The 27,978-nt window shown below is 44.1% G+C and overlaps 2 protein-coding genes across 3 annotated transcripts in view; one reads left to right on the forward strand and one right to left on the reverse strand.

The window, feature by feature from the left end:
* LOC119010028 (hepatic leukemia factor-like) overlaps nt 1-13,277 on the forward strand; it is a 14,856-nt gene extending 1,579 nt beyond the window's left edge. Inside the window, exons 2-4 of one of the 2 annotated variants that reach the window (XM_037081854.1) lie at nt 122-481; nt 6,326-6,540; nt 8,865-13,277. In XM_037081854.1, the coding sequence (XP_036937749.1) occupies nt 122-481; nt 6,326-6,540; nt 8,865-9,083 (794 nt within the window). In that variant the 3' untranslated portion in view covers nt 9,084-13,277. The remainder of the gene's footprint in view (nt 1-121; nt 482-6,325; nt 6,541-8,864) is intronic. The other variant, XM_037081855.1, reaches the window with a different exon arrangement.
* Nucleotides 13,278-23,445: 10,168 nt separating this feature from the next.
* si:ch73-256g18.2 (small integral membrane protein 36) lies at nt 23,446-23,984 on the reverse strand. Its single transcript, XM_037080291.1, has one exon. The coding sequence runs from the start codon at nt 23,791-23,793 to the stop codon at nt 23,446-23,448; it is 348 nt and encodes a 115-aa protein (XP_036936186.1). The 5' UTR covers nt 23,794-23,984.
* Nucleotides 23,985-27,978: the final 3,994 nt, after the last annotated feature.

Raw genomic sequence — 27,978 nt, forward strand, 5'->3', positions numbered from 1 at the left:
TACTTCACAGAGCCACAGCTGGTCAGAAACTCCACTGAACCAACAAAGCTTCTGAAACTGAAGCAACAAGTCGTGAAGACTTTTGCTCTGTTGATTGCACTGACTGATTCTCTCCTCACAGCTTTCAGCAAGGAGCAGAAGGAGAAGACCCTGGATGAGGAGCGCAGCGCCCCCCAGTCGGCCTTCCTGGGCCCCACGCTGTGGGACAAGACGCTGCCCTACGACGGAGACACCTTCCAGCTGGAGTACATGGACCTGGAAGAGTTCCTGTCTGAGAACGGTATCCCCTCCAGCCCCTCCCACCACCACCACCACCACAGCCAGCACCAACCGCACGCTCCGCCATGCCAACCGCCAATCATGCCTCAAGCCCCGCCCACGCCCGCATCCACCGTGATGGACCTCAGTAACCACGCCTCCACCTCCATACGCACGAGCGTCGTCTCTCCGAACTGCCTGCACAGCAGCCCGGCGAGAGCAGGTAAGACAAGAGCGCACACGTCACACCTGGTGGAGACCCGAGTCATTCAGTCCAAGTCTCAACCAACAACCGAGTTATTTTTCTTTGGGCTCGTCGAGTCGAGTCGAGTCGGGTCCTTCCTGCGGAGAAAAGGGAGATATTTCTTATTTTTACTTTCTTCTCATTCAAAAGATTTTCCCTCACATCACTAAAACACAGTCAGACTTAAAAAACTAAAGTGAACGCAGACGAGTCGGTCGAGTCGTCTGGTCTCAGTTCAAGTCTCAAGTCTACTTGCATCATTAAAACAGAGCGAGTTTTATCAAATTTACAGTCAGTTTCATTTAAACACTGTTTTACTTTTGTTTCTCTCATTATAATAGTATTAAAGATGATTCTGATGATAATATTTTTAATTATAGAGCACCTGGCAACACAGTTTTGTCAGTTTTTTGACAGAAAAAACAAAGAAACTCAGGAAGGAAACACAGAAAGCCAAACAGAAAGAAGCCGACTGAGGTGAAGCTAAAAGGAGTCGACTTCAATAATTTGTGCGTAGAAACTAACAGGGCCAAAGAAAAGATCTTTGAGGAAAGAAACAGCAGGTATGAAGGATGAAAATGATCAACAAAGATCTGAAGTCTGAACAATTTGTTTGTCACCCGGCAGTAAAAGGAGCCGGCGCGCTGCGACACGGCAGCGATACTGTCAGGAAACAAAGGAAAGCCATTCATCTCCTCCATCATGAGCTGAAGCTGCAGCAGGAGGACGAGTCCTTCAGCTCCTCTGTCCTCCTGAGTGATCAGCTGTGATGGATGAGCAGAGAACAGGCCTCAGACAGGCGGCAGGAGACTTAGTTGTGTTTATTATAACTGCCTGATCAGATGATCTGATCCTGGTTCAGATACCCTGTTCTCACCTGCAGGTTTCTGAAGAGCCACAGTGAAAGTCTCCTCACAGCGGTGAGATTCAAACCAAACGCAGAAAATACTCCACTTTACATCAGCCTCAAGGTAGTCAGCATCATCTGAGTGTGTGTGTGTGTGTGTGTGTGTGTGTGTGTGTGTGTTGTCTCTGACTCCAGTCAACACTCACCACACACTCTTTTCCTCGTCTCTTCTCTGTATGTTCATGAAGTTAAGAACATTTCCCTCCATTCAAGCAGTCAAAGTAACAATCCCAGAACATGACTGTGGATTTCTGCTCATAACAACAAACAAGAGTGAAGATAAATCTTTGAATCCCTCAAGTTTAAAAAACAAACTCTCCTGGAGTCCTGGAGTTTATTCCTCCAGAAGTTCGCCTCTCACAGCTTTCACTGCCATCTGTCGTTACCCCAAAACACCATCGTCTGTCCCTCCCCTCCGGTCTGTTTGTCAGATTGTTCTTCTGATATTTGTATTAAAAAGTCTCCAAAAGACACCAGACATGGCCGAAAGGGTCGTGCAGTTGTCATGAGAAGGGAAATTAGCTAGCGAGGCCAAACTATAGTTGGTACCAGGCTGTGAACATTTTTATCTCAGCTGTGAAGTTTTCAGACTCTTTAACATCAGCTCACAAGTGGCGACTCGAGGAACTGCTCAGCTTCTTATTCTCACTTGATTTGAGACTTCTGTTTGTACCTGGTCCAACTGATCTTCTGTTTCTAAGTGTAATTTATTTGACTTAATTTTGGACAGAAAAGTGCTGAGTCAGAGAGGAAAGGTGAGAAGAGCTCAGGTGTGTTCAGAGTAGTAACGCCCGCTCGCTTTCCTGCGAGGAAAACATGTCAGCCCAGACGTCAGCAGCGTGAGAGGTGTCGGATTCAACACCTCGACAGATGTCCTGTGTGTGTGTGCGTGTGTGCAAACTTGCGTGAAGGCGATGACTTCCTATTTAACTCTTTTACTCGTGTTCCTGTTTATAGACAGAAAACAAGCCGTCTTCTCACACAGCATGTAGAGACATGTGACTCACTGTGTGTGTGTGTGTGTGTGTGTGTGTGTGTGTGTGTGTGTGTGTGTGTGTGTGTGTGTGTGTGTGCTCGTGCATGCCTGTCCGTGCATGAGATCAGTGTTTTAAGAACATTGTGTTCTCTCATAACTAGGCCAGGGGGCGGCAACCATCACATCGACACACACCAACTTTCTAACTCTGTATTTACATTCACACACACACACACACACACACACACACACACAGGGCTGAAGTGTATGAGTCATGCTGGGACAGTCCTCTTGGCTCATGAGTTCATGTCTTGAGGACGACAGCAGTTTGTTTTCAGAATCAGCTGATTAACATCCACCCTCAGAAATCTGAACTAAAGTAAATCAGCATGTGAGGAATCAGCAGTCTGACCTGAGGTCAGCCAGATGAAGCTGTTTACATCATCTGTTGGACTCTGTGGGCAGAACAGGTTGTTTGCATGCTCGACCCACGTTTACGTCAACTTCGATTCACTAAAATATTGTTCTGCTGCTGCTGCTCGCTGCACATCAGTACATGGACTGGGCCCAGCAGTAATCTGCTGCTCTCACATCTAAATATAGCAGCGTAATCTATGGAATAATCTGGCATATTTGTATTCCCACGCGGCCGTGTGACTGGCAGCAGATAGGCAGGCAGGAGCGAGCACAGTCAGCCAGTGTTCAGCAGATAATGAAGAACAAACTGAGAGAGGAGGTGAGCGGAGGACGTCCTCCTCCTGTTCACGCTTCAGTCCAAGAGTCTGAAGTCACGTCTGTCCTGCAGGACGTCACGCTGAGGTCTGGCACGCTGACTGCTTTAAAACATCATTAAAAGCCTTCTGACCTTATTTATAATTTAACTGTGACGTCTGTTAGCTTTACAAACCTGGTTTGATGCTTATCAATATTATTACATGCAAGCATGTTTGACCATTAATCAATGAATAGTTAACTGATAATAAATGCATAATAAAACATGTAAAGCTCAATAAATGTGTTTTTTCTGTTATTAACAATTACAAGATAATCACATTGTAGATGCTCAAATCAGCACTTACATAGTCTTATTAATATCAGTCTTCTACAAAGTAAACAACAGTAATAATAATAATAATAATAATAATAATAGATAGTATATGAGCTGTAAACACACGCGTGAGACAAGCTGAGCTCTGTGGGAAACTTCAGGAACTATGACTGAGCAGCTCCTGCTGATGAAATCTGTCCATGTTCACACACACACACACACACACACACACACACACCTGCCCGCCACATGTGTCTCCATGCTGTGCACGGGTTGTGCACGTGTCTGGGTGTCTGTCAGTCACGTTTGAGGCAGCGCAGTGCTTCATGCGCTGCTCCTCCACATCTGACACAAACGATGCCTTCCAGTCACAAACACGCAGTCGGAGGATTCACCGCCAGTTGTTGTGATCACCTGGCGCACCTTCACACAGGAAGCCGGTGTGTGTGGATGCCTTTGCAGATGTTTGCATGCACGACCACCAATAACGATGCTGTCAAACTGACGGTGCTTCTGCAGGTTTTGGGGTTAACGAGCTACAAAACTGAAGTAACGCAGCAGCAGTTAAAGATGTTGTTCACGTGCTTGACAGCAAATATCAGAAAACTTGTAACACAGAAATGATTGTCATTGTGTGAGAAGTCAACAGGAGACGTTTGTTGTTGATTATCTGTCGATAAAGTTTTTTCTCAGACTCTCAGAAATCTCACCGACACCAAACTCTCTGTTCTCCTTTTTTCCATTTTGCTCCTGAAGGTTTCGACAGAGGGTTACGTTCACAGTCTGATTTATAGAACAGCTTGTTCCTGAAAACATGGAGAAAATGTATTTTTTATGTCTGTTGACAGTATTTTATGTGGTGACACGAAGAGAGAGCCAAACTCCTCTCTGACTCCGATGTGTCAGCAACATGAAACAAGAAAGCTGCGGCTTCATCCAGTGCTCACATTTCTGTTCAGGAGATGTGTGAAAATCTGCATCTTTAATTAGGAAATTGAGAAACGTCTCATTTACATATATATATACATGAAATACCAGAAACTGGAGAAGTGTCATGATGACATCTGTGGTGGATCAGCTGAATGTCCTCACACACACACACACACACACACACACACACACACACACCTGAGTCTGACCTCTGCAGGAGCAGCTGGACAGGAAAGACAAACAGTGTTTTCCAAGAACTGCTGCAGGGGCTGATGGGGAGCAGCTGACCCCAGTCACCTTCACTTGAGACTTCATCGTGGTGTTTGTTTCGTTCACCTGATCGTTCAGATCTCATCACACCTGCCGGATAAAGTCAAAAGAGCGAGAGTCGAGCTCAACGTTTCAAAACTCCGAATGTATGGAAGTCCAGACCTGCCAGGAAAAACTGAAAGCAAACAGACCAGAAGGACAGAAATGACAAAAGCAATATTGTGAATGAACAAATAAAAGTAAATAGAAATAAAAGTTAATTTCACATTTTCTGCTCTTCATCATGAGGGAAAATCTCCAGCTCACATGTGACCTTCTGTAAATGTACATTAAAATGTAAATTTCACAAAAATATGTGTGAAGAGCTGAAGTTCACACGTGGACGAGACCTGTAGCTATTAAAACTACATCAGGTTGTCTTTCATCCAAAATCTGAGTTTTGACATCAAAATGAGTTATTAGAGTCATGAGTTATTAGTTATTCGTTATTAGAGTTGTTATTATTATTATTATTATTATTATTATTAGTCACTGTAAGCACAAAGAGTTTTGGGACAACTGGCTGAATATCTGCGTCAGGACAGTCACTTCTGCACCTGTGAACGTCTGTAAACATGCGAGGCTCTTTGCTTCTCATTTCCTTTGTGACGATTCATAAAATACTCAATAAAACCTACAGACTTCTGTCCTCTATTCTTAATATTCACATTAGTGGCTTCTTGGTTAGTTTGGAGATTAAGCCAAGTGAAACAATCTGCGTTCTGTTTTAAACTGAAAGCAGTCGGAGCTTTTCTCCTTCCTCCTCTTCTCCTTCTTCTTCTTCGTTGTCTCCAACCGTGCGTTAATCAAGACACCCACAGTCAGCGTTACATAACGCCTGTCTGTCTTGAGAGATTTTAGGAAAAACCTGCTGGAGGAACAGAACCAGAGCGACATGCTGGATTTCTAAATGTGGTGGACGAGCTTCTAGTTTGTTCTCTGTTGTACTTCAGTCTGCTGCAGAGGAGCAGCCACAGCAGACGACCTCCCGTCTCATCAAAGACACATGAATGGATATATATTCATAGTTTTTTATATTTCCACAAGGTTCGTCCTCCCACGTTTTCCATCTCGTCCCATCAGCTGGTCACAGCCCACTCAGCACACAGCGCAGAGACAGAGTCCATTAGCAGGTCGAGGCTGAATCCTCAATGAGGACGTTCAGACGACTGACAGGCTGCTTTCTTCTTCTGATTAGATAGTTCCTGTGTGTCGCCTTGACCTCTGACCTCTGCACCGCCTGCACACACACGCACACACACACACACACACACACACACACACACACACACACACACACACACACACACACACACACACACACACACACACAGGTTTGTCGCCACCTGCTGGCTGCAGAATATTAAAGTACAATACTGTTATTTCTGACTGTAAACAGAGATGTTCCTTCAGAGGTCATTTAGATGTAAACTTGTCTTATTAGATAATTAAAGTATTAACATGTTAAAATACTCAGATTACATTTGATCCTCTTGTGGATTATTATGGTGTCGTCAGCTGACAGCAGTTCTGCTCGCTGCAGGTTGACCCGTGTGTTTATTGTTTGATCAGATCAGATTTGTATCGTGCACACATGACAGATCCTCTGGCATCGGACTCAGATCATTAAAGACTCTGCTTGTCTTCCTTCAGGCCTCCCAAACTCCAGGAACACTCCCAGTCCCATCGATCCAGACTCCATCCAGGTCCCTGTCGGATACGAGCCCGACCCGGCCGACCTGGCTCTGTCCAGCGTGCCGGGTCAGGAGATGTTCGACCCGCGCAAATGCAAGTTCTCGGCCGAGGAGCTGAAACCACAGCCCATGATCAAGAAAGCTCGGAAGGTCTTCATCCCAGAGGACCTGAAGGTAATTTGGAGCTGGTTCTGACAGCATGAGGGGGGATAAATGGTTCTGGAGGTTCTGTTTGTTCTTCTCCATCATAATCTCCTGAACCTGTGAGAGATAAACAAGGTTTAAAATATACCAGAACAGTGTGTGACTAACCTGCATCTGAGTGATGTCACTTCCTGAAAACAGACTCCATGTTTTCACTCTTAAAATCACTACATTGTTAATGGAGTCTGGTGATGTTGTGTTACTGGTTCAGTGGCTGGATCAGCTGAAACGGACCGCAGACAGTCAGAACTTTGGTTCAGGTGAACTCTCACTGATCTCTGACTGACGGCCAGATTGAACCATTAGTGCTGATTATAATCGACTCGGCTTAAACCTGCACGTCATGCAGACATGGAGCAAGCGGGGCGGAGACTCGCTGCCTCTTTCGTTCTGCTCTCAGCTCGCTGCTCTCCTATTGGCTGGTCCCACTCCTCTTGGGGGCGTGTCCACCCGGTTAAGAGGCTTATATGAGACTGAATGAGAAAGCGGGGTTGTTGGTGATCTTCCCTCGGCCCGGAGGTCAGGCTGAGAGGATTTGGCTTTTAATTTGTTCAAATAAAAAGTGGATCTGTGTGGCTGCAGGCCAGCGATGGACGGCTCACAGCTGATTGTGAGAGCAGCTCTGCAGAGACTCATTCACTAATGGTGAAGAAAACATCTCAGCACCTCGTCTGTGAGCGCCAGACGGTATATTAAAGCTGCAGAAAGTTGAGTTTGACCACACGTGGCCAGAAAGACATTGAGATGACATTCACACTGTGTGCAGACTGAACAAATGAGTCACGATCATTAGTGAGATTTAGAGCTGCTGTGTGTTGTCTACCTGTCGGACAGAGTCACAGTGGCTGTTAACCTGCCGTCAGAACAAACTGTCACTGTGAGAATCTGGTGCATCAGGAATATTCACCAGGTGACGTTCGGACATAATGAATCACTGTGGAGCGACTGAGGTGGTTCTGTGCATGTCATCAAACGGCCCAAGCAGAACTGATCAGGAGGGATTGTGCTCTCATTAAAGTCAAAGATTCAAGATGTAATCCTCCACCTGACAGGTGCGGCTCATCAGGATGCTGATTAAACAGCATGACGAGAGCGCAGGTGTGTTTGGACTGGTCACAGTGAAAAGGCCACATTGAAATGTGCAGTTGTATCTACAGGCACTGGATGCTCCCTCATGACTGCTGACAGCTGTGTCATTGAGCTGTGAGATCAATAGATTTCAGTATCTGAGAGAAATAATGTTCTGAACATGATCACAACTCTGACTCGTGAAAAGCAGGAGCAAAATCAGACAAACTTCTCTGGCGGATCAGCAGAGTGTTTTGGCCACTCCACATGTTTTAGGTCTCTGTTTCTTCTATCACACAGCTGGACAAATGTCCCGAGGTCTCCTTTAGAAAAACACGGCTTCCTCCACCACAAACGATGCTTGAGATGATCCAAACTCACGTGAAATATTTCTGGTTTTGCTCGTCACAAACTTGGCTGGTCTCCTTAAAACTATCCAATGGTTTCACACTTACGTAGATATACTGAAACACAGACTGAAACACAGACTGAAACACAGACTGAAACACAGACTGAAACACAGACTGAAACACAGATTGAAACACAGACTGAAACACAGACTGAAACACAGATTGAAACACAGACTGAAACACAGACTGAAACACAGACTGAAACACAGACTGAAACACAGACTGAAACACAGATTGAAACACAGATTGAAACACAGACTGAAACACAGACTGAAACACAGATTGAAACACAGACTGAAACACAGACTGAAACACAGACTGAAACACAGATGTCAACCTTGGATGTGTCTGTGGTTTGCAGCTAACATATCCTGGAGACTGAGCTGACATTAGTCATGAAAAATGAGGAACACATTTTTCTTTGGTAAGAAAATCCAAACAGGTTGTGTTTAAGGTCATTTTGCTTCCATGACATCACACGTCCTGCAGTGTGATGGGTGCTCGAGCACACCTTGCACTCAGGTGGTGTACTGTGCAGGACGGTGGTGAAGCTAAACACTTTGGTATTTAACTCTCAGAAAGAAAGAGATTTCCCCGCAACACCTCCTTTGAGACCAGATCTAAACTGAAAGACAAAAACATACAGCACTCTTTTTGTCTTTCCTCTCATGTTGAGACAAAACTAAAGTCCAGCTCTCCGTCTGTCAGCGCAGCTCAGTCTGACCACGTCCATCCTTCTTGTGATGAAGACTTCGGTTAATGAACCTTGAAACCTTTTTTTCACGTCCCCTCTCTCCCTCCCTTGTGTCCTTTGAGCAGGATGACAAATACTGGGCCAGGCGCAGGAAGAACAACTTGGCGGCCAAGCGGTCCCGGGACGCGAGGCGGCTCAAGGAGAACCAGATCGCCATCCGAGCCGGCTTCCTGGAGAAGGAGAACTCGGCTCTGAGGCAGGAGGTGGCCGACCTGAGGAAAGAGCTGGGACGCACCAAGAACATCCTGGCCAAGTACGAGGCACAGCACGGGCCGCTGTGAACACACACACACACACACACACACACTCATTCATTCATACATATATACATACACACACACTCTGAGAATGATGACCCGCCTCCTCCTCGTCCACCAGCGACCCTCCTCTCACACTGAAGACTCGACAGGCAGCCGGTGAAGAGCTCAGATGCAAAAACACACTTTTAAATAAGTTTTCATAGAACACAGAGAAGAGCTGAAGGATCAGTCTGCTCTTATTCTGTAGTTTTCTCTTTGTCAACAAATCTCATTTAAACTAATGACGTGTGAGTCCGTCTCGTAATGCCGTCCAACATCCTGTTTGTGTCTCTCAGCTCAGGACCATTGGTTCCTACATAAACATACAATGTGTAAATTAAAACAAAGACATCTGCGAAGAAGCTGAAGCTGAACTGAACTCCTGTTTTCTGGAGTTTATGCACTAAAACAAGCTGAGGACACAGCTGCCTCCATGGGCCCAGATGAGCTCATGTTTAAAGGTTGTATTCACTTTGGATTGAGTCGACCACAGGAAACTGGTGGATTTCTCTGGTTTGAAAATTGTTGGAAACATTTGGGACGATGTAAGAACACAACTCATCAACATGTACAACAGACGTGGAGTCGGTTTGACACATTTTATAGCAGATTTCTGAGATATTTAACTTTTAAGATGCCACAAAGCTGTAGTTTTATGTTTAAAAGAGGTCTAAAAACTAAAGAAAGGCTGAAATACAAGAAATGAACTTGAATTTGAGGAGAAACAGACTCAGTACAAGTTAGATTATCTGTCCATGTGACAAAAATGTTTTGTTGTCTTAATATTAGCACAAAGACACAATGAAGACCTCAGAACCAAAGGTTTGTGAGCTTCATGATCAGTTTAAGAATCTATCAACAACTCATCATTAGACTCATATTTCCAAATCTGAGATCAGAACTCAGCTGCTCACTCAGGAAATTTGTTGGGGACTGTTTTCAGCGGCGGATTGATCCTCTCCTGGTGTCTGGTGAGTGTTTGTGGCGGAGGAACATGATCAGACGCTCAGTCGAGACTTCGCTGTTTGTTTGAGGTTTGTTGACAATAATCAAAATGTCGACCGTGATCAGATTTAAAGTGAAAGTGCAGATCGAGTTCAGGCAGCAGGTTGTTTCCTCCGACCGAGCCGGGAGCCTCGCCAACCACGCCTGTTATATTCATCTGTTGCCATGACAACAGCCACCCAGCACACACACACACACACACTCTGTGACTCACCCCACAAACACTGAACTGCCGCCCCTTCACCCCACCTGACGTCTGACCCCGTGCAGGTGTGCCCCCCCACAATGCACCTGTTCATGTACATACCTGCCTTCGTCCTGCTCCTGATGACTCTGTATCTGAATGTGTGCCGCCTCCTGCCGCTCTCCCATTGGTCGGTCAGCGTGGCGCTTCAGGGCTGGTCGAAGGCTTTTTGGGACCCTGACAGTAGTTGATGGATATTTAATGAAAGCGCTGAGCGAGCAGTTTGAAGATGCATGACGTGCCCCCAAAATGCCACAAATCTTTTCTAGCAGCTGCTGAAATGTATTATTTTTTTATACACCCAAAATCTGTTAACAGCCCCCGAAATGTATTATCATGACGTGTAATGCAGCAGCGTCAGGGAGCTTCAGTCGAGACCAGAGCAGTTCTCAGTTCGTTTGTGGGCTCAGCAACAAATGTGATGTTCGACTGTGTCGACCTGATTATGTCTCACGTTTGTGTCTCTGTGTTTGAGATGAGCTGAATCTTCAATCTCAACACTTTCCTCATGTTACAGTCCTGAATCTGCTGCGGCCTCTGATGGGAAAACGCAGACAGACGCTGTAGAAATCTCCACACTGCCGCTCGTGCTCGCTGCCCGAGGAGCTTCGAAAGCTGTTAAAGTTTCATTAATGTTGAGATATAACACTCAGAACAGTGTCGGAGCAAAGAGTAAAATCCACTGAACGTCCAGATGAACTCTGTGTTTCGGCATTTCAGATAAAACATCACAAATCATTTGAGATGAGATGATATTGATATCAACAGCTGTGTCAGGATAATAATAATAATAATAACTTGTGTCCAGATCACATCTCATTCATTCAATAAGATATTAAAGTGTGTGCAAACAGTTAAGTTTTGTATCTTGAGTAAACAAGAGAATTCTTTGCGTGAACGAGCTTGTAGGAGCAGTGAACACGATCATTTCTCTAGTGAGATTCAAACTTAAGATCACATGTAGCCTGAACCAGATAACAACGTGTGTGTAGAACACTTTAATATGCCGACTGGATATGAGATCATTTGTACACACAAGATCATTTCGTGCGTAATAATTTGTATATTTTCAACATAATACTCGGTGTGAACGTGACGATAACTTGTGAACAAGATGATTTGCAGGTTCAGGATATTTTATCCAAACAGAATCATTTCTGCACGAGACGATTGAGATCAACAAGATAATAACTTGTGTACCATCACGTGCATCAAACAGGATGTGAAGATATTTATCATGCACACGAGAGCTTGTTGAATCATTTCTGCGTGCGTAATGAAACCAGATGAAAACTGAACCTACAGATGATGTTCTGCGTGATGCTGCAGGAAACATGCAGGATATCGTATGAGAACAAGATCATTTCTGGTTCAGAGCTGTTTGGTGCAAACAAGATTATAAATTGTGCGCGCAAGATAGAGTTTTATGTGAGGAAGATAATAACTTAATTTGCAAATCACTATCATGTTTCAATACACGTAGTGAATCTCGTTTGAAAACGATAAGTTGTGTGGACACGAACAAAATATCTCATGCAGGATGATTTTCTGGATACTGAACTCACCAAAACCTGAGTCATCCTGGAATAAAGCACTTGAGCCGTTAGCTCTCTTTTAGCTTTGTAAGATGTCAGAATGGATCTGGCAACATATTTCACTCTAACTCTTGAAAGGTTTTGTGGCAGGATGAACAGATGATGAGGAGGCATGTGGAGGGTTTCTGCAGCGACAAGCCGGTTGGCACAAACTGATCTGTGACCTGTCAGGTGGAGTCACAGCTCACGTTATACAACCTGGTGTCCATACGGCAGCATGGAGGTGTTACACAGACATAACATCACCTGTTCTTCTGAAATCATATTTACTTTATGCTTTATTGTGTGTTGTGTGGAGGAAGAAACGTCAGTGAAAGTTGATTAACATCCAGCTCTCTGGCTGCAGTTTTTAACAGCCTGCTTCTTTTTTCAGAAGGTTTTTATTTCCTTCTTTTGTCAAAAAAAAAAAACCACCAGTGTGATTTTTCCTTTAACAAACAGACACTTGTTGCCGTCTCCTGTTTCCTCAAACGGTTCCAGAGTTAATCCAGCGCCGGCTCCTGTCGTGAATGTTTTTATAAGCTCAGAAGGTTGAAATGTTCCTCAGACTCCACAGAAGAGTTTAAAGATTCACCTCTCTTCACTGTAGGAAACAGACTCCAGTGCAGTAGAAGGTCCCTGAAGGCTTTGGCAGAAGTCTTTGTCTCTGTTGTCGTGTGTAGCCGAGTGAGACATGAATGTATATTTGATCCTGCGTTGGGTGAGTGGTGTCGTCCGATGCTGTGGAATCACTTTAGTACTCTTTACTACAGACCAAAAGAAAACAGTATATAAAGGATATATTGATATATTAAAGGCTTTAATGTTTCTACAGAGATATTCTTCTTGTTTTTTTGTACAGTCTGTTTTCCTACATAGATATTTCCTGTGTATTTTGGAAAGGGTTACATGAATATGAGCAGTATATAACACATGCAGATATATTCAGAGATATTACCAAAACTGCGAGCCCCAGCTGTGCGGGCGATGCATGGGCATTACAGAATCCTCCCAGGTTTGTTTTGTGTCCGATCCTCCCTGCGTAGTTAAAATACCTCAAACAGCCCTCAGACCTTCTGCGTCTCACCTGTGCAGGTGCAGCTCATTCAGTTTTTCAGCGAGTGCAGCCGCCTCCGTGTTAGACGCTTGTATAGTTTCCTGGTTTGTGTTCGGCCTCGAGGAATGTATTCACCCCACCTGAAGCACTTATTTGTATTATTTTTTTGTTTGGTGTGATTTCTCTCTCTCTGCTCTGTTTCAGTCTGTGTTCAAAGATATTTTTCCTATATTTGTCATTGATTATGTTTCTCATGATCAGAATAAGAGTCAATAAATTAAAAAAGTAAAAATCTGTGTCTCTGCTTCTTTTCTTGTCTTCTGTCCGTCACACAGAGTTTTCCACATCCAGATATTCAGATTTGTTTGTCATAACAAAAAGTCTTTAAAGGTGAATTCTGTATTTATTAACCTCGGCCTCAGTGACACAGTTTACTGGGCAGACCAGCGGCTGTGTCAGAGTGATCCTCCAGGGAAACTGTCAATGTTACGTCCACTAAAAGTGTTTTTGTCTCTGAGGTTGAAGCTCTACAGAAATGATCCCGTCCAACTTACTGTTATCTAAGATTATATAAGATCTTCTCTGTTTGCTCTGAAATCTCCGGAGAGGTGAGAAGACGGCGGTGGAAACTTCAGTCAGGCCTGTGTAGTGAAACACAACGACTGCAGCCCGTCAGGCTGAAACAAGCACACGGAGCCACAAAGGATTAAAACAACTACAGAAACCAAAGCTGAAAATGTTTCAGTGTCTAAACACATTGAGATGTTTTATTAAGTTATGATATTTAGTTTTCTCTCTGACTGATGGTGAATCTTGCGTAGATTCCTCAGCTGGAGAACAGCGATGTGGAGATAAAGTTAGACATGAAACAGCTTCAGAGCTTCAGACAGGATTTAAAATCAGATATTCTTAGTAACCAGCTCAGTCTGGTAACCTGCGACTGTCGGAGCTACGTCAGCTCTCACACAGTGACTGACCTGCAGCTGAGACATCGAGAGGGAAGTGATTACATGAAGCTGTGTGTTCAGTATCTTTCTTACATTTATGATGAAAAACTGTTGATATAATATTTGATTGTAGATGAGAACGTGCAGCCTAAATAAACAACAACATGCACAGAAACAGAAGCAAACCAAATGAAGTCAGAACATTTGGTTGGACTCTAACATGTGGATCCTTCACTCAGCATGAAAATGAATGAATTAAAATCTGAGCTCGCTTTGCTCAAACTTGTACGAACAGTTAAAAGCGTCTCGTCACGCACCAGCACCAGCTGTCGTCTGAACACACTGACTGATGAGCGGTGCTGGAGCTCATCAGAACTAAAGCAGTTACATGATCACACACTGAGGCTGCAGGAGGATGAAGGCCGTCCACTGATGACCACCAGGGGGCAGCAGCTCCCCGCTGCCTGACCCACAGCAGCAGGATCATGTTAATGTAGTTTGACATGAAGTCATTTATATATTTCTGTATTTTTCCTTCATTTCCTTGTTGACAAGCTCTCCTGACCCACTGGTAACACAGTGGTCACATCTTTGTCATATTAAGTATTTAAGGTTATACTGATATGCAAACTGTCCAGGATTATAGCCCCGCCTCCATTCCACAGCAGCTAATGTGTAGGGGAACTGCTTCTATCTGCAAAATACAGATGATCAGCATCATCTGCACACCTGACGTCTTCTGAATCCAGATGGAAATACAGCTGGTGTGGAGGAGAATTATACTAATACTGGTGTAGGTGTGGACCTGAGAGAGCATCGTCCTGTAGGGAGAGCTGCTGCCACGACAGGTGAACTTGATCTGTTCCACATTTTATGTCCGTATGTTTGAGAATAAAATATTATGATGTCAAAAACATAGAATATTTCTCTGAACAGCAGAGCAGAGGTTCAGCAGGTCATGGTTGGATGTAGATGTGTGTCGTCCTTAATCATTCGTTAACATCCCTCGTTCATTTTCTCAAACAGCCGACGATCATCAGAGTTTACAAACCATCTGTAAAACCTAAAAACTGAGTCCGAACTTCAGCTCCTGTCGTTCCTCGTGTGTCCACCAGACGTGCTCAGAGTTTCTGTGTCCGTCACCTGAATGTGTCTCACTCTGCACACCTGTCGCTTGTTCTTTCCTTCAGCACATTCACCAGCTGCTTCTCTCTCCTCTCTGCAAGGTGAGCAATCCTGCAGAGTGTCCATGTTCCAGAGTCCGTCCCTCATATCATGTGTTTTAACCAGATTAAATCCCAGTGGGAACAGGCAGGCCACGACACGAGCTGCACTTTTCATTCATTTTCTCTCCCACTTTAGCCTCTTTAGCACCCCACTAAGTTGGAATTGTCATTATGTAATACCTTTTTCTCAAAGTGAAAGGGAGCAGATCAGGATATTCTGCTAATCCCACGAGTTCAGACCGTCACACGGTGAGAGCACAGAGTTTTTACTGCTGCCTTAAAGTCCATGAAACAATCCAGAGTGTTTCTGTGTTTCTGTCCAGTTTCATGTCGACAGCTGCTGTCAAAACACAAAGTTAAATCGCCACTTTGGAGGAAGCTTAAACAACAACAGGACAAAATGTTCATACTGTAGATCTGTCAAGAAGTAGTTCAGCTTCTGTTGAAATCCAGTCCTCCTCTCCTCCTCCTCCTGAGGATATAAAGTCCTCCTCTCCTCCTCCTGAGGATATAAAGTCCTCCTCTCCTCCTGAGGATATACAGTCCTCCTCTCCTCCTCCTGATGATATAAAGTCCTCCTCTCCTCCTCCTGAGGATATAAAGTCCTCCTCTCATCCTCCTGATGATATAAAGTCCTCCTCTCCTCCTCCTGAGGATATAAAGTCCTCCTCTCCTCCTCCCGATGATATAAAGTCCTCCTCTCCTCCTCCTGAGGATATAAAGTCCTCCTCTCCTCCTCCTGAGGATATAAAGTCCTCCTCTCCTCCTCCTGATGATATAAAGTCCTCCTCTTCTCCTGAGGAGGAGAGGAGGACTTTATATCATCGGGAGGAGGAGAGAATGACCAAATATACATTTTTGGGTGAAATGTTCCTTTAAAACTGCTGCTCGAGACTGTAAGTGCCTGTTATCAGAAACATTAATGGAGATTCTTTTACAAAAAGAAAACAAAAAGTGGGACGATGGAACTGGACTCCATGATGGAGCCCCTGACGTTCAAAGTGCCGCCAGATGGAGTCTGGATTCCGTCTGACGTCACAGGCGGGTTTGCCCGTCCAGTTTTTTGGGCAGATCTTCGGCGTTGCGTGCGGCGGTGGCGAGCTCGGCCTCTGAGCCTCATGTAGGCATCAGATGAGTCGTCAGGTCAGGCCTGAACACGACCAGATCTCGGCCTGTTGACAACCTGAAGCTTATGTAACCCAACAAAAACTGCACAGGGGAAAACAAATACATAAAACATGCTCCTAATACTCTGTGGCAGCCACCATATAATCCACAAACATGGAATATGGAGGGGGGTGGATAATTGTGCAATTCATATCATGGATGGGATGCAGCCATTGGTGCGCTGCTCAGCTGGCTGTGTGCTTTCTTTTATGTAAGAGGATTTGTGAGGGCCTCTGTGGCACGAGTCCGCTAAAGACTCGGGCTGGATCATCTGTCAGACGGTGCCAGAGCCAATGAGCAAAGGGGACGGCCTGACGTGGGAGGCGAGAGTCTTTTTGGTCGAGGAGGATTTGGTCATTTCAGGAAGGAAGAGAGATTAAAACCCGGCTGCAGAGTCTGTGAGTCCAAATGTGAAGAATCACCTCAAAATTCAGACACTTAGAGTCAAAGATGGAACATTTGATCATCAATAATACATAAAAACATGAGACAGCACTGCTGAAGGAGACACGCGAGCTGTCTCACATCACCAAATGAAGTCAGTTTATTGGATCCTCAAAATAATAATGTCCAAACTGTGAACAAGTGAACCTGTAATGATGAAAAAAAAAAAAATGAAGAAAAAAAGAGAAAATGATTTTTTAACAGCCGACCCATCCTCTGTGCCTCTGTGAACAAAAGAACCAACAAAAAGAGTGAAAATGAGCTCTTCTCCCTCCGGCTGACTGTCAAGAAGTAGAACTGCTTCAGGCAATAATAAACCTAAATCTCTTCACTGGCATTCTATTAACATGAATGTAAAAACGGATTTTTTTAAACAAAGTGGAGCTGAGCTGAGAGGTTCTGATGTTCCAAACTGGTTGAACTTGGTCTCGTCTCATCAGAAGTCTGCTGTAATCTGAGGAAGACCTGAGATCACAAACTGACCTGAGGAGACGTCGTTTACGCTCTTAAACTGAAGAATAACACGTTAGTGTCTTTCTTTCCAATAATGTCATCATCATCAGAGATAACCTGACTGAATAAAGATTATATACGCACGTCACTCGTTACATTTGGGGATCATTTAATTAAATTTCATATACTCAGTGTTTTCACACCCTACAGAAGAGCAACATAGTCCTGGAGTTAATGTGAAACCATAGAAATCATCAGAGACTGAATCAAAACTTTCACATCACAACAGAAAAAAAAGAGAAAAAAAAAGAGAAAAAAAACAGTGTTGTTGACGGCAGCGTCGTGGCGTTTCCACCAAAGAACATGAAGAAGAAGAAGAACAGCCGGAGGAAACAGGGACGACGGCCACAGAGAAGATCGGCCTGCACTGACTGATGGTCATCCTCCACTCAGGTGTTCATGAAATGATGTGCGACCGCTGCTGTGATGTAACAAACTGCCTGCTTCACGTGGGAGGTGATTCGCTGTCGACACATCAACAGTTGCATCGTGGCCAACACACTTCCATGCATCCTGTCAGTCGGCATGGACGTGAAGAAACAGAGAGGTTCTGCTAACAAACATGGTGACGGAGGAGGAGGCTGTGATGATGAAGCTGTGGGAACATTAAATACATCGTGACATCGTGGACGGAGAATTATTTTGGAAAGATTTTTTTCGTGCGTCACAACTCAACTTTGACTCGTTCCACAAGCAGAATTGGATCCATTCGGTCTGATAGCATCTGGAAAGTCGTGAAGAGCCACATGATTAAATCATTGAAGCCAGCGGCTGAACCGGATGTGAGCCAGCTCGGTCGGTCGAACAGTGAGCACGGCTCACAAGTAGCCAAACTTCTGATGTCCGCTAGTCTTAAGTCTTCTTTGTCCTGTCGCCTGCTGCTACTGCCTGTTCACGGCTCCTCATAAGGAGCATCTTGAGACTGAACTTTGAGCATTCAAACCAAGTGTTTTCACTCAGATGGCAGAGACAACTTCACATCTATTCAAAGAAGAGCAGGCAGCAGCAGATAGTTTTGCCCTGGACAAACAAAACCTTTGAACGCAGAGTAATAAACAGAGAACTGATGTCAAACAGGCTGATTCCACAGCCTTTCTAACGTGTCGGTGACGTCCATGATGGGCAACGACCACAACATCCTCCTTTAACGTTACTGTTCAGTGTTGTTACTGTCCATCACTTCCATCACCGCCCAGCAGACTGGACACCAGCTGGCACCACGTGACGTCCTGTCAGAGTGACTGAGAGTCCTAGAAGGTTATTGTACCTCAGTGAGCGGTTGGACGTCGTCAGCTGCGTCTGGCCGGATGGTTTGAGTCCTTCCAAGAGTTCAGACGGTGCTGCAGGTGGGTGGAGGCCAGTGGTGGGGATTTAAGGGGCTTCTGGGATTAGCTGTTTTTTCATCAGGTGTGGCCAAGATCCTGGGAAAACATGAACACACAAACTCTGAACAACTTTCCATACTTCAGTTTGTCTGCTAAATCTGTTAGCTGTTTTAAATATTTCATCTCATCTGTGCACTTTTCCTCCAGCTAAAAACAGTTTTTCAGTCCAGTTGGTCTTTTAATTAACACATTTCAAATCTGTCCCAGTTCTGTATGAACAAGTGTTCTGCATTACTTTAATTCCTCCAGTTGTCTGTCCATCCTCTTCATGAGGTTCAGTGCTGGAGACTCAGGAAAAGTGCGATTTTAAGTTATTTCGGGCGATATAAATAAAGTTTGCTCGACTCAGTTTTGATAAAGGTTTACATCCGTTCTTGATCTTGGATGGTGCGCTTGATTAATTAGTTTCACCTGTAGAATGATACGACCTCAAGATTCAGAAAAGAATAGGAAAATATATGAATATTTAAGTGTACTCCTAAATATTCTATATTCTCTGTTCTATATTTCTTTAGTCTCTGGTCATTTTGTGCTTCCATGAGTCAAGTTTAGTGATCTGCTGACTTTTAATCCAGCACCATCGTAAATGAAAACATTTGTTTGTGCAGTAGTTTTGGTTTATGTCTGAATACCTGCAGATCTAATGACAGTCCCATCAGCCACAGCTGGACTCTGTTGGACCCTGGAAGTTGTGTCTTTAGCTGATGTTGAGTTTGTCTTGTGTACGCGACTTTCTCTCTGCAGCAACATCCAAGAATCTGCTCTCAAAGCTCCGTTTATATGATGATAAACATCTAATTTAGTGTGAATTGTCATGTCGACAGCTCTAGTTTTTTTTAGATATTTAAAGACTTTTTTGATGAAACAGTAAAGTCAGGAGATGTTGGGTTTTCATCTGCAGTAATATAAAACATCTCCTGACGTAGGAGAGAAAGTGAACTTCAAACCACAGACGTTCAGTCAGAAGTTAAAGTACTGAGACCTTTCAGACATCCATCCAGGTGTGGCTCAGCATGGTTACATGAAATGTCACTGTAATGAAAATACAACTCAGTGTGACCAACAGCTGCGTTACTGTAAATGGGAAACCATGAGCTAACCCTGTGGATCCAACCGACACGTGGAGAATCTGCTTGTTGTACAGCTGTGTCACCGAGACAGACGTCAGCGTGACATCATCAGCACAGGAGCACAGCTACATGTCTCTGTCTCAGATAAACACATGCTGTTTCCTCTGTGCTGTGATTCTCAGTCGCAGGATTTCCCTCCAAACAAACATCAGGCTCGTTTAACACCATCCAACATCTGCTGGCCGCCACATGAGTGGACCTGAACCCTCTGCAGGAGGCCACGAAGGGTTAGTCCTACTGTCCAGCATACGTCAAAGGGATGAGTGACGAACATGCATCCGTCCATCCATTCATTATTTCCCTGTCCAGTGAGGGTTTATGTTGTCTGCTAAATTCATCCCGTTGATGCTGGGAGGTTGGAGGGGTCAGGCGGGGGATTTGCAGGCTGGTTCAGAGCTTCATGCAGCAGGAGGAAGAGCTTAGAGTCTGGGACCGCAGGGTCCAGAGTTTGTGGGGGGAGGGGATCCAACAGACTCCCAGTCAGATGCTGCTGATGTGCGGTTCAGGACAACAGCTACTGAGAGATGGAAGTTTAGCCTGAAAAACAAGAATAGCAAGTGGATGACAATGTGGGTCCAGATTAAATCTGGTCCAGACCTTCAGGTGCTGGCACCCTAACAGAGCCGAGGGTCTTTCTCTTCCATCTGTCTGTGGGAATAGATTTGCCTCTATTTCTGTAAATCTGCCCCAAGGTCGCAAACTGATTTGAAGTGACATAAACTCGTTAACGTTTGGTGTTTTTTGGAACGTTCTGAGTTTTTGGGCCAAAACCTCTGCTAGAAGGAGAATCAGCATGAATCCAATAAATATCAAGTCTCTTTCTCTTCCATACTCATCAAATCAAATCAGTTTCAGTTATACAGCCCAGAATCACAATCACATTGCCTCAGTTGTCTTTACAGTCTGTACAGTGAACGATGTCCTGAGACCCTCGATTCATGTTAAGAAAAAGAAACATCACATCGAGGTTCCTTCTAATTTACTTGCATCATGCTGAGCCTTAACTTTTATGTTCACTGGACACAACGTCCTCTAAAGAAGGTTTTGAAACAGTTTTCAGGCCGTTAGTTGCAAACTATTCTCACGCTAACGTGACACCTTGTAGACTGATCAGTGCGGGAGTAAACTGAGTGCTGGTGGCATTTAGTTCATTTGGTTCTGCTGATTTCATTAGCACTTTATTAAAAGTGGTGTTGGTGAAATTATCTTGCTGATAAACCTGTTTTTTATCAAAATGTTGTTTGTCACAGACATTACTGTCTGCTGAGAGTATCAGAGCGATGCTACTTTATTACAGGATGGAGACATTTTCTATTCAATTACAATTTTCAATTTGTTTCCATGGCTGGATTTCTTTTCTTCTGTTAACGGCACCCAATTACCTTGTTAATGTTAAGATAAGTAGAAGAAAGAAAACACAGGAGGCAGTTAGAGAGTTTGAGAAGATCTCTGATCCAACCTCCAGCTGTTTCAGTGACACCACATCTGTACTGTGTGATCACAGCAGCAGGAGGACGTGTTGGTGGGCGTGGCATCATCAGAAAGCTTTATATACATTTTACACAGTCAACAGTAGAAACATCAGCTGCATCAAATATGGTCTGAATGTTTCTTGCAAAAGTAATTATCCTCTTGCCAAATGTTGCCCAGTATGGACAGAACATCAGCAGCTGTGTTCAGCGCGGCCAAAGCATACATGAAACTTGGCTCGAACACTGCGACATGTTGGAAACTAAAGCTGTTGTAGGAAACATTTAAACATTTCATTTGACAGAAGAGCGACCAACTGCAGCCGGAAACTAATTAATCAGGTTTTGATTTGCTGTTAATCTGATTACGACAGAACGGGACCGATCAGTCGCTCGTATCCGTGAGTTGTGACGATGGCCTCGATCCGTGCCGAGACACATATCAGGAATAATTGATTTCCATGCATTTGCTAATGCATGAAGGATTATAGCTGGAACATACAGAACGCTGGCACGACACCGTCGGCACATGTTCTGTACGTATGGGATGAACAAATGCCCTTGACACACAATGAACTATAATATCTGAACACGCAGATGTTAACATGCAGGACGGTGGTGTGTTTAGAGAAACGCTAATCTGTCGCTTCAACTGTTCTTGACTTGTAGTTTCTCTGGTTATTTTCATGCTCATGCCGAGTTTCCCTTCATAGTTGTATTTCGTGTGTCGGGGCGTCTGGAGAAATCTTCACACTCTCTGACATCATTACCAGTGTTGGGCCTTTTTTTGTTGTTGTTGTCATTGTACCACAACTGATGTAGCAAAGTAACGTTCTGGCAAGCAGCTGTAACGGTTCAACCCCAAGATAAAGCTCCCAGATAAACGCTCATGGCTGACCCTGGGAGGCCGAACCTCATCTGGTCCTCATTAAAGCCCAAACACTTCCGGTTGAGTCCCCACAGCGTGAGTCCACCGTCAGGTCCATGTGGGTGGACTGTCAGGTCTGAGACACTGTTTAAGTTCATTCATCGAATAGGAAAACAGAAAACTTAAAGAAAAAAACAAATATTTTAAAATCTTAATTTTAAAAAATGCAATATGTCAAAATACCATTTATTTCCATTTATGTCATTTTTTAAATGTGTGGTTGAATTTGATGGAAGTAAATTCTACATATATTTACATGTTTATGTGTATATTGAATAAAAAGGAGCGTAAGATCTGATATTCAGCATGTTTCAGATTATCGGTTCCAGTGTTTTGGTTTTTTTTCTGATTGTAGATGAATTAATTTTAAGGAGTGTTACTTTGGCTCTGATGCAGAATATAATCTGCAAAGTGATTAGTGATTTACATTCGTACTGAATTACCTTCCATCACTGGTATTATGTTGTTACAGACTGCAGTTAATATTTTCTGTAAAGTTTTGTGTTGGACGTGACAGAAAACATTGATGATGAATGTGTTAAATTTGACAACCTCTGTCGTAGAATTGCCCAAATTAACACTTGAAGATATCATGGTAAAACATTACTTTTGTAAAAGTGCAAAAATGTACCATTGGATACTTTGACTTAGGTACTGAAGTATCAAAAGCAATGTGGAAAAGATTTAGAGTATGGATAAGCAGGAAAAGGAAATACTCAAGTAACGTACAAGTACCTTAAAAATGTACTTGAGTAAATCTACTACCTTGTATCACTGGCATCAGTGTTACAGATGGTGACAGTCTTACTTGAGTAAAAGATACTTGAAGGTTTCTTTGGTCAAAGTGAAAGTCACCCACATGATAAAAGTCTGACATCTGTGACTGTTACAAATGTAGGAATTGTGTGTTCTTTGTGTTGTAGAGAATTGGAATCATTAAATCATTTCACATGACAGTTAAACGTTTCATCCTCGTAACATTTTTGATCTTTCTGTATTGTGTTGGCTTATAACCAGATGTTTTTACCAGGTTCATGTGATTAGTGTTTGGGTTGATGGTTTTTGAAGTTGGGTTATAAAAGTCTTCAACTGGCTCTGAAAACTTCCGGGTCGGCCCTGCTGGCTGCTTACCTCCTGCTGAGCGTCTCAGCAGCTCACCACCATCCAGGAAAAGTAAAAATGAGAGTCCAGGACCAAAAACACTGTTCAGAGTGATACATCAGCACCTCATGGTCGTCCCTTCTCTTCTTCTTCCTCAGACCAGAGTACTCCTCTTCTCCCTCTCCCTCTCTCTTTCCCGCTCCCTCTCTCCTCTGTCCCGGCTCAGGTCTGGCGTGGGCAGCTCGCCGTGGCCGGCCGTGTTGTTGGGCTCGTAGCGGGACGAGGTGGGTGAGTTCTGCATGACCACCAGGCGGATGGGCGACTGGCTGGGTGGCGCCGGCGTGTTGTCGGGGGCGTACTCCTTGGTGGGGTCTTTGCCCCGGCAGTCGTACAGGATGCAGGAGATGAGGAAGACCAGGAGCAGGATGACATAGCTGGCGACCAGGATGATGAGGTTCAGGGTGACGGGGTCAATCTCCAGGTAGAATTCCATGAAACCCATGGTGCCGCTTCATATCTCGCCAGCGTCCAGAGAAGGAAGAGATGATGGGGAAATCAAGAGAAAAACAGAAAGGGAAGAGAGAGATATTTAGGCGGTGAAAGAGCAGGAGCAGAGGCAGAAAAAAGACTGTGACGATGGACGAGGGATGGACAGCTGGCTGGAGAGAGAGAAAGAGCAAAAAGCATCAGAGAGATGAAATGAGAGGGATCAGCAGAGAGAGAGAGGGAGGAGGGAGGCAGTGACAGCAGGCCAGGGTGGATATGAGCTTTGTGCTTTAAAGGACATTAATCCTCGCTGCTCCTCCAACCTTGAATTTCAGCAGCCAATGATTAAAGCTGCTCAGTTTTAATAACTTAAGCCACCATTTTGATTTTGCCAACTACACATACAGTGCAGTGACAAAATTATACCCAGCAAAATGGAGGACGGGGCAACACACACACACACACACACACACACACACACACACACACACACACACACACACACACACACACACCTGTCAGCTTGCCATAAGCGTCACTTTGGGGGATTTTGGGAGTCATGTAATATGTATTAAACAACTGGTTTATTATGTCACTCTGAGTGATTATTTTAACATGTGAAATCAAATTAGATTAAAAGCAGACAAGGTCACAGAACCGGCTGCAGGCTCGCTCCAAACATGCCGTTCTGAGAGTTTAGCTGTTAGCATGTTAGCACATCCTGGGAATGACAGCTAGAGATTTAAGAAACATTTATTTATTAAATTGTTTTTGGACTTTTTTTAGCCTTACAGGCAGAGCTGCATCTCAGGCTCACTACAGCTCCAGCATCTCTCACTTTACACTTCATTTTGTGGATAAAGATGAAATATAATAAAATCCTGATCCTTCTATTAATAAGACATTTGGTCCACACACAAAGTGGAAACTAAATAGCCCAGTTTGTTCACTGTTATTAAGTCACGTAAAAGCTTTTATTATGAAGCAGAATCAGAGGAAACGTTCTGATTTCAGCAGCAGGAACTAAACTCGACTCCTGAACCGGCTGGAAGTGAAACACGATGAAACAGAGAAACGCAGCAGATGTTCAAGGAAACTGCAGAGATTCAGTCAGAGGATACAGAAGCACTGAGAGCTGAACACACAGACTTTAAAACCTCTTTCTCTCAGGTGTCCTGCACAGACATGAGAAAGACATTTGAAATGATCAGTCATACGAGTCTTCTTTTCTCTGTGTTGACCTGGTTGTGTTCCTGCTGGTGGAGCTCTTCTCTCCGTCTGTCCGCCTCGCTGGCTGCTCACACTCTCCAGTTCAGACTGCTGCTTCCTGTCCGAGCGTTTAAACATCATCTAAAGCAGAACTTCCGCTCATCACCACCATCTGTCCAGTTGCTGCACTTCAGCACTGCATGTATACCAGAGAGCCTGTATATATGACATCATGTGACCCATTACCCACATGAACTGCAGACAGAGCAGCACCAGACTCCACATGAAAGTCTCTGTTTGGTGCTTCATCTGTTCTGCCTCTCATGAGGAACATGTAAAGCCTCAGCACGACAGAATCAGAATCTGTTTGTCAATACAACCAAAACATAGACGGGACAACAGATTGCAAACTAGCTGCCGGCTAATAATGACTTAGAATTGTGCACAAAATAAACAGAGAAGTAAACAAGAAACAGTTCAGCAAGTTCACAGTGACAAGTCCAGCTTGTGTTGCAGAAAGTGTTGAGGTTCAGTCTGAATGTGCCGTCTGCAGACCTGCAGAACACAGAAAAATGAAGAGGATATCCAGTTTCTTCAAAAAATGTTGTAAAATAACAGAATCAGGAAATATCTTTCAAACCAGGGACACCTAACTACTGTCCTCGACAGCAGATGGTGAGTGCCGGGGGAGGAGAGGCGGGGTAAAAATAACAGAGCAGGAAAAATATAGCAAAGCGGATATTAGACTTTAGATAGAGGACACCCAAACAAGCTGAAACGACCTGCTAATGGTGTGAGATCAGCCTGACCCACTAAACTGTAAGACAGGCTGTTAAAGACAGCAGGAGGCCAAACTGCACTTAAATGTCCTGAGGAGGATGTGAAATGTAAAGTGAACATGTAAAAAGACAGAAGTGGTTCAGTTCAACAACACAGATACCTGATGCAGAGAACCAGCGACAGGTTCCTCCATGTCACTTTGGTTTAGGAGATGGTTTGGGTTAAAATAACAGTTACTTCAGTTATACAAGTATGACTGAAGTAACTGTTATTGGACCTGTATTACGTACGTAGCTTCAGTTTGTAAGTTGAAGTTACTCACGTTTGCTTTCACGCTGGAGATGAACAGCACGTTTGTTTCATCCCATCGTCCACCTCGTCTTCTTTTTCATGTGGGCTTTGTTTTTTATACCACTTTACCCGACTTCCTCCTTTGCTGCCGTAATAATTACTACTGCCACTCCAAGTCGTCACCTAACAAGAGTCCTTAATATGGGCCGTAACCAGCTGCTTTCAGTCGACAGGTATGGACATTTTTCTGATAACACACAGATAACACTTTCCTTTTCCTTAGACAAAAAACAATGCACATAAATGAATATGTATCCGAACTCAACGGCTGCAAAAATATAAAGTTCATGGAAAAAACATTACAAACTAGGCGTTCTGTCAACACCACAGGGCAACATGTGTTATTTGCATCCAGCTAGTTTGTAATATGTATTTATGTAGCTGTGTCTCAGAGGGAGCCAGATTTGGTCTGGTTGTGTTTGGGACAGCGACACCAACCAGCATGAAACAGTGTCTCCGACTTCTTCTGTCCAGTTTCCACCACAGGACGGCTGACTGGAGGATGAAGGGTAAGATGGTACGATATATCTTTTAAAGAAAATGATCTTGGATTGGAAAAGAATATGAATAAAAGATCTGGCAACATGTAACGATGATCCTTTACGTTCAGTCCTCCCGTATGATTTCACTCCTACCTTCACATTTGATGTCTTTTCCGAACTTTAAGTCAACACAGAGCTGCTAAATGGAGAACAAATGTGGTTTCCTTTAAAAAAGATGTGGGTCAGCCTGTGTGTGTGTGCGTGTGTGTGCCTGTGTGTGTGTGTGTGTGTGTGCCTGTGTGTGTGTGCGTGTGTGTGCAGATGTGGCAGATAAAGTCCTCTCAGGAATCAGGCTAATTCCTTGCACAGTCGCTGCTATTCTCCATCTGCGGAGGGTTTTTCTCTGCCTGACACGACAGATGGGCCGAAAAGCTGAATGAAAAAAAACACTTTCAGGTCGTCTGCAGGAGGTGAACCAGGGACACCGAAGAGCCCTTTACACCAGCTGTATTGTTTCTTTGTGAACTAATGCTTGATTTGTATTTATTGTGCATGTGCACAGTTCATGTGCTGCGTGAAGTCAGAAGTCAGTGTTGAGTTAAACTCTCAGCGGTCTCATTATCTGATCCTCGCTGTCTTGTTATTCGAGCTGGACGTCAGAGTTGCTCTGGACTGATCGGAGTGGATCCAGATCACCTGCTGTGCAGCGGTGGAGACTGACTCCTGATTAATGACCGAGAGCAGCTGAGGACATTCAGAGCCAATCAGGGTGTGACGACGCCCGTCACTGAAGGCTTCAGGGAGATGAGGAGCGACACACCCAGGTCACTGATTCCTTCTGGACTCACTGCTGATCAGCTGAGCAGAAACTCTGCTCTGTTTAGATCCTTCTGAGGTTTCTGCTGTTCTTCCTGACTGAGGGAGAGTTTGCTGTCTGGTTGAGGGATTTTTTACAAAGTCAGGCCTGTTACCTGCATGTGGACTGCAGGTTTCATGTGTTTATCTCAACTGAACTTCTTTTAAACCCGAACACCTTCATGCACTTTTCATTTTTTTCCATCTCATTTCATTTCCTACACTTTACAACAGATTAAAGAGAAGAAATATTTATGTTCTATTTTGGGGTTTCAAGTAAAGATTCCTATAATTTATTTTGTGTGGTTTGGAACTGATTCCCACCTGCACAGCCCCAAACTTAAATCAAGTGCGTAGAGTAACTAAAGTCACGTAGCTGAATTAAACCAAGTAGAGTTTGGGCCTTCACTGAAACAAACTCCGACAGTTTCACTTCATTAACCTTCCAACAAATGAAGGTCTGGACCAACACCTGTCTGTGGAACAGTCATGATGATCTGATAGTCTTGGAGATCTTTCAGCAG

Source organism: Acanthopagrus latus, chromosome 20, assembly GCF_904848185.1.
Source record: "Acanthopagrus latus isolate v.2019 chromosome 20, fAcaLat1.1, whole genome shotgun sequence".
NCBI lineage: Eukaryota > Metazoa > Chordata > Actinopteri > Spariformes > Sparidae > Acanthopagrus > Acanthopagrus latus.

Excerpts from the sequence above, each read along its gene's own strand:
- si:ch73-256g18.2 (XM_037080291.1), bottom strand. The coding sequence starts at position 23,793 with ATGGGTTTCATGGAATTCTACCTGGAGATTGACCCCGTCACCCTGAAC.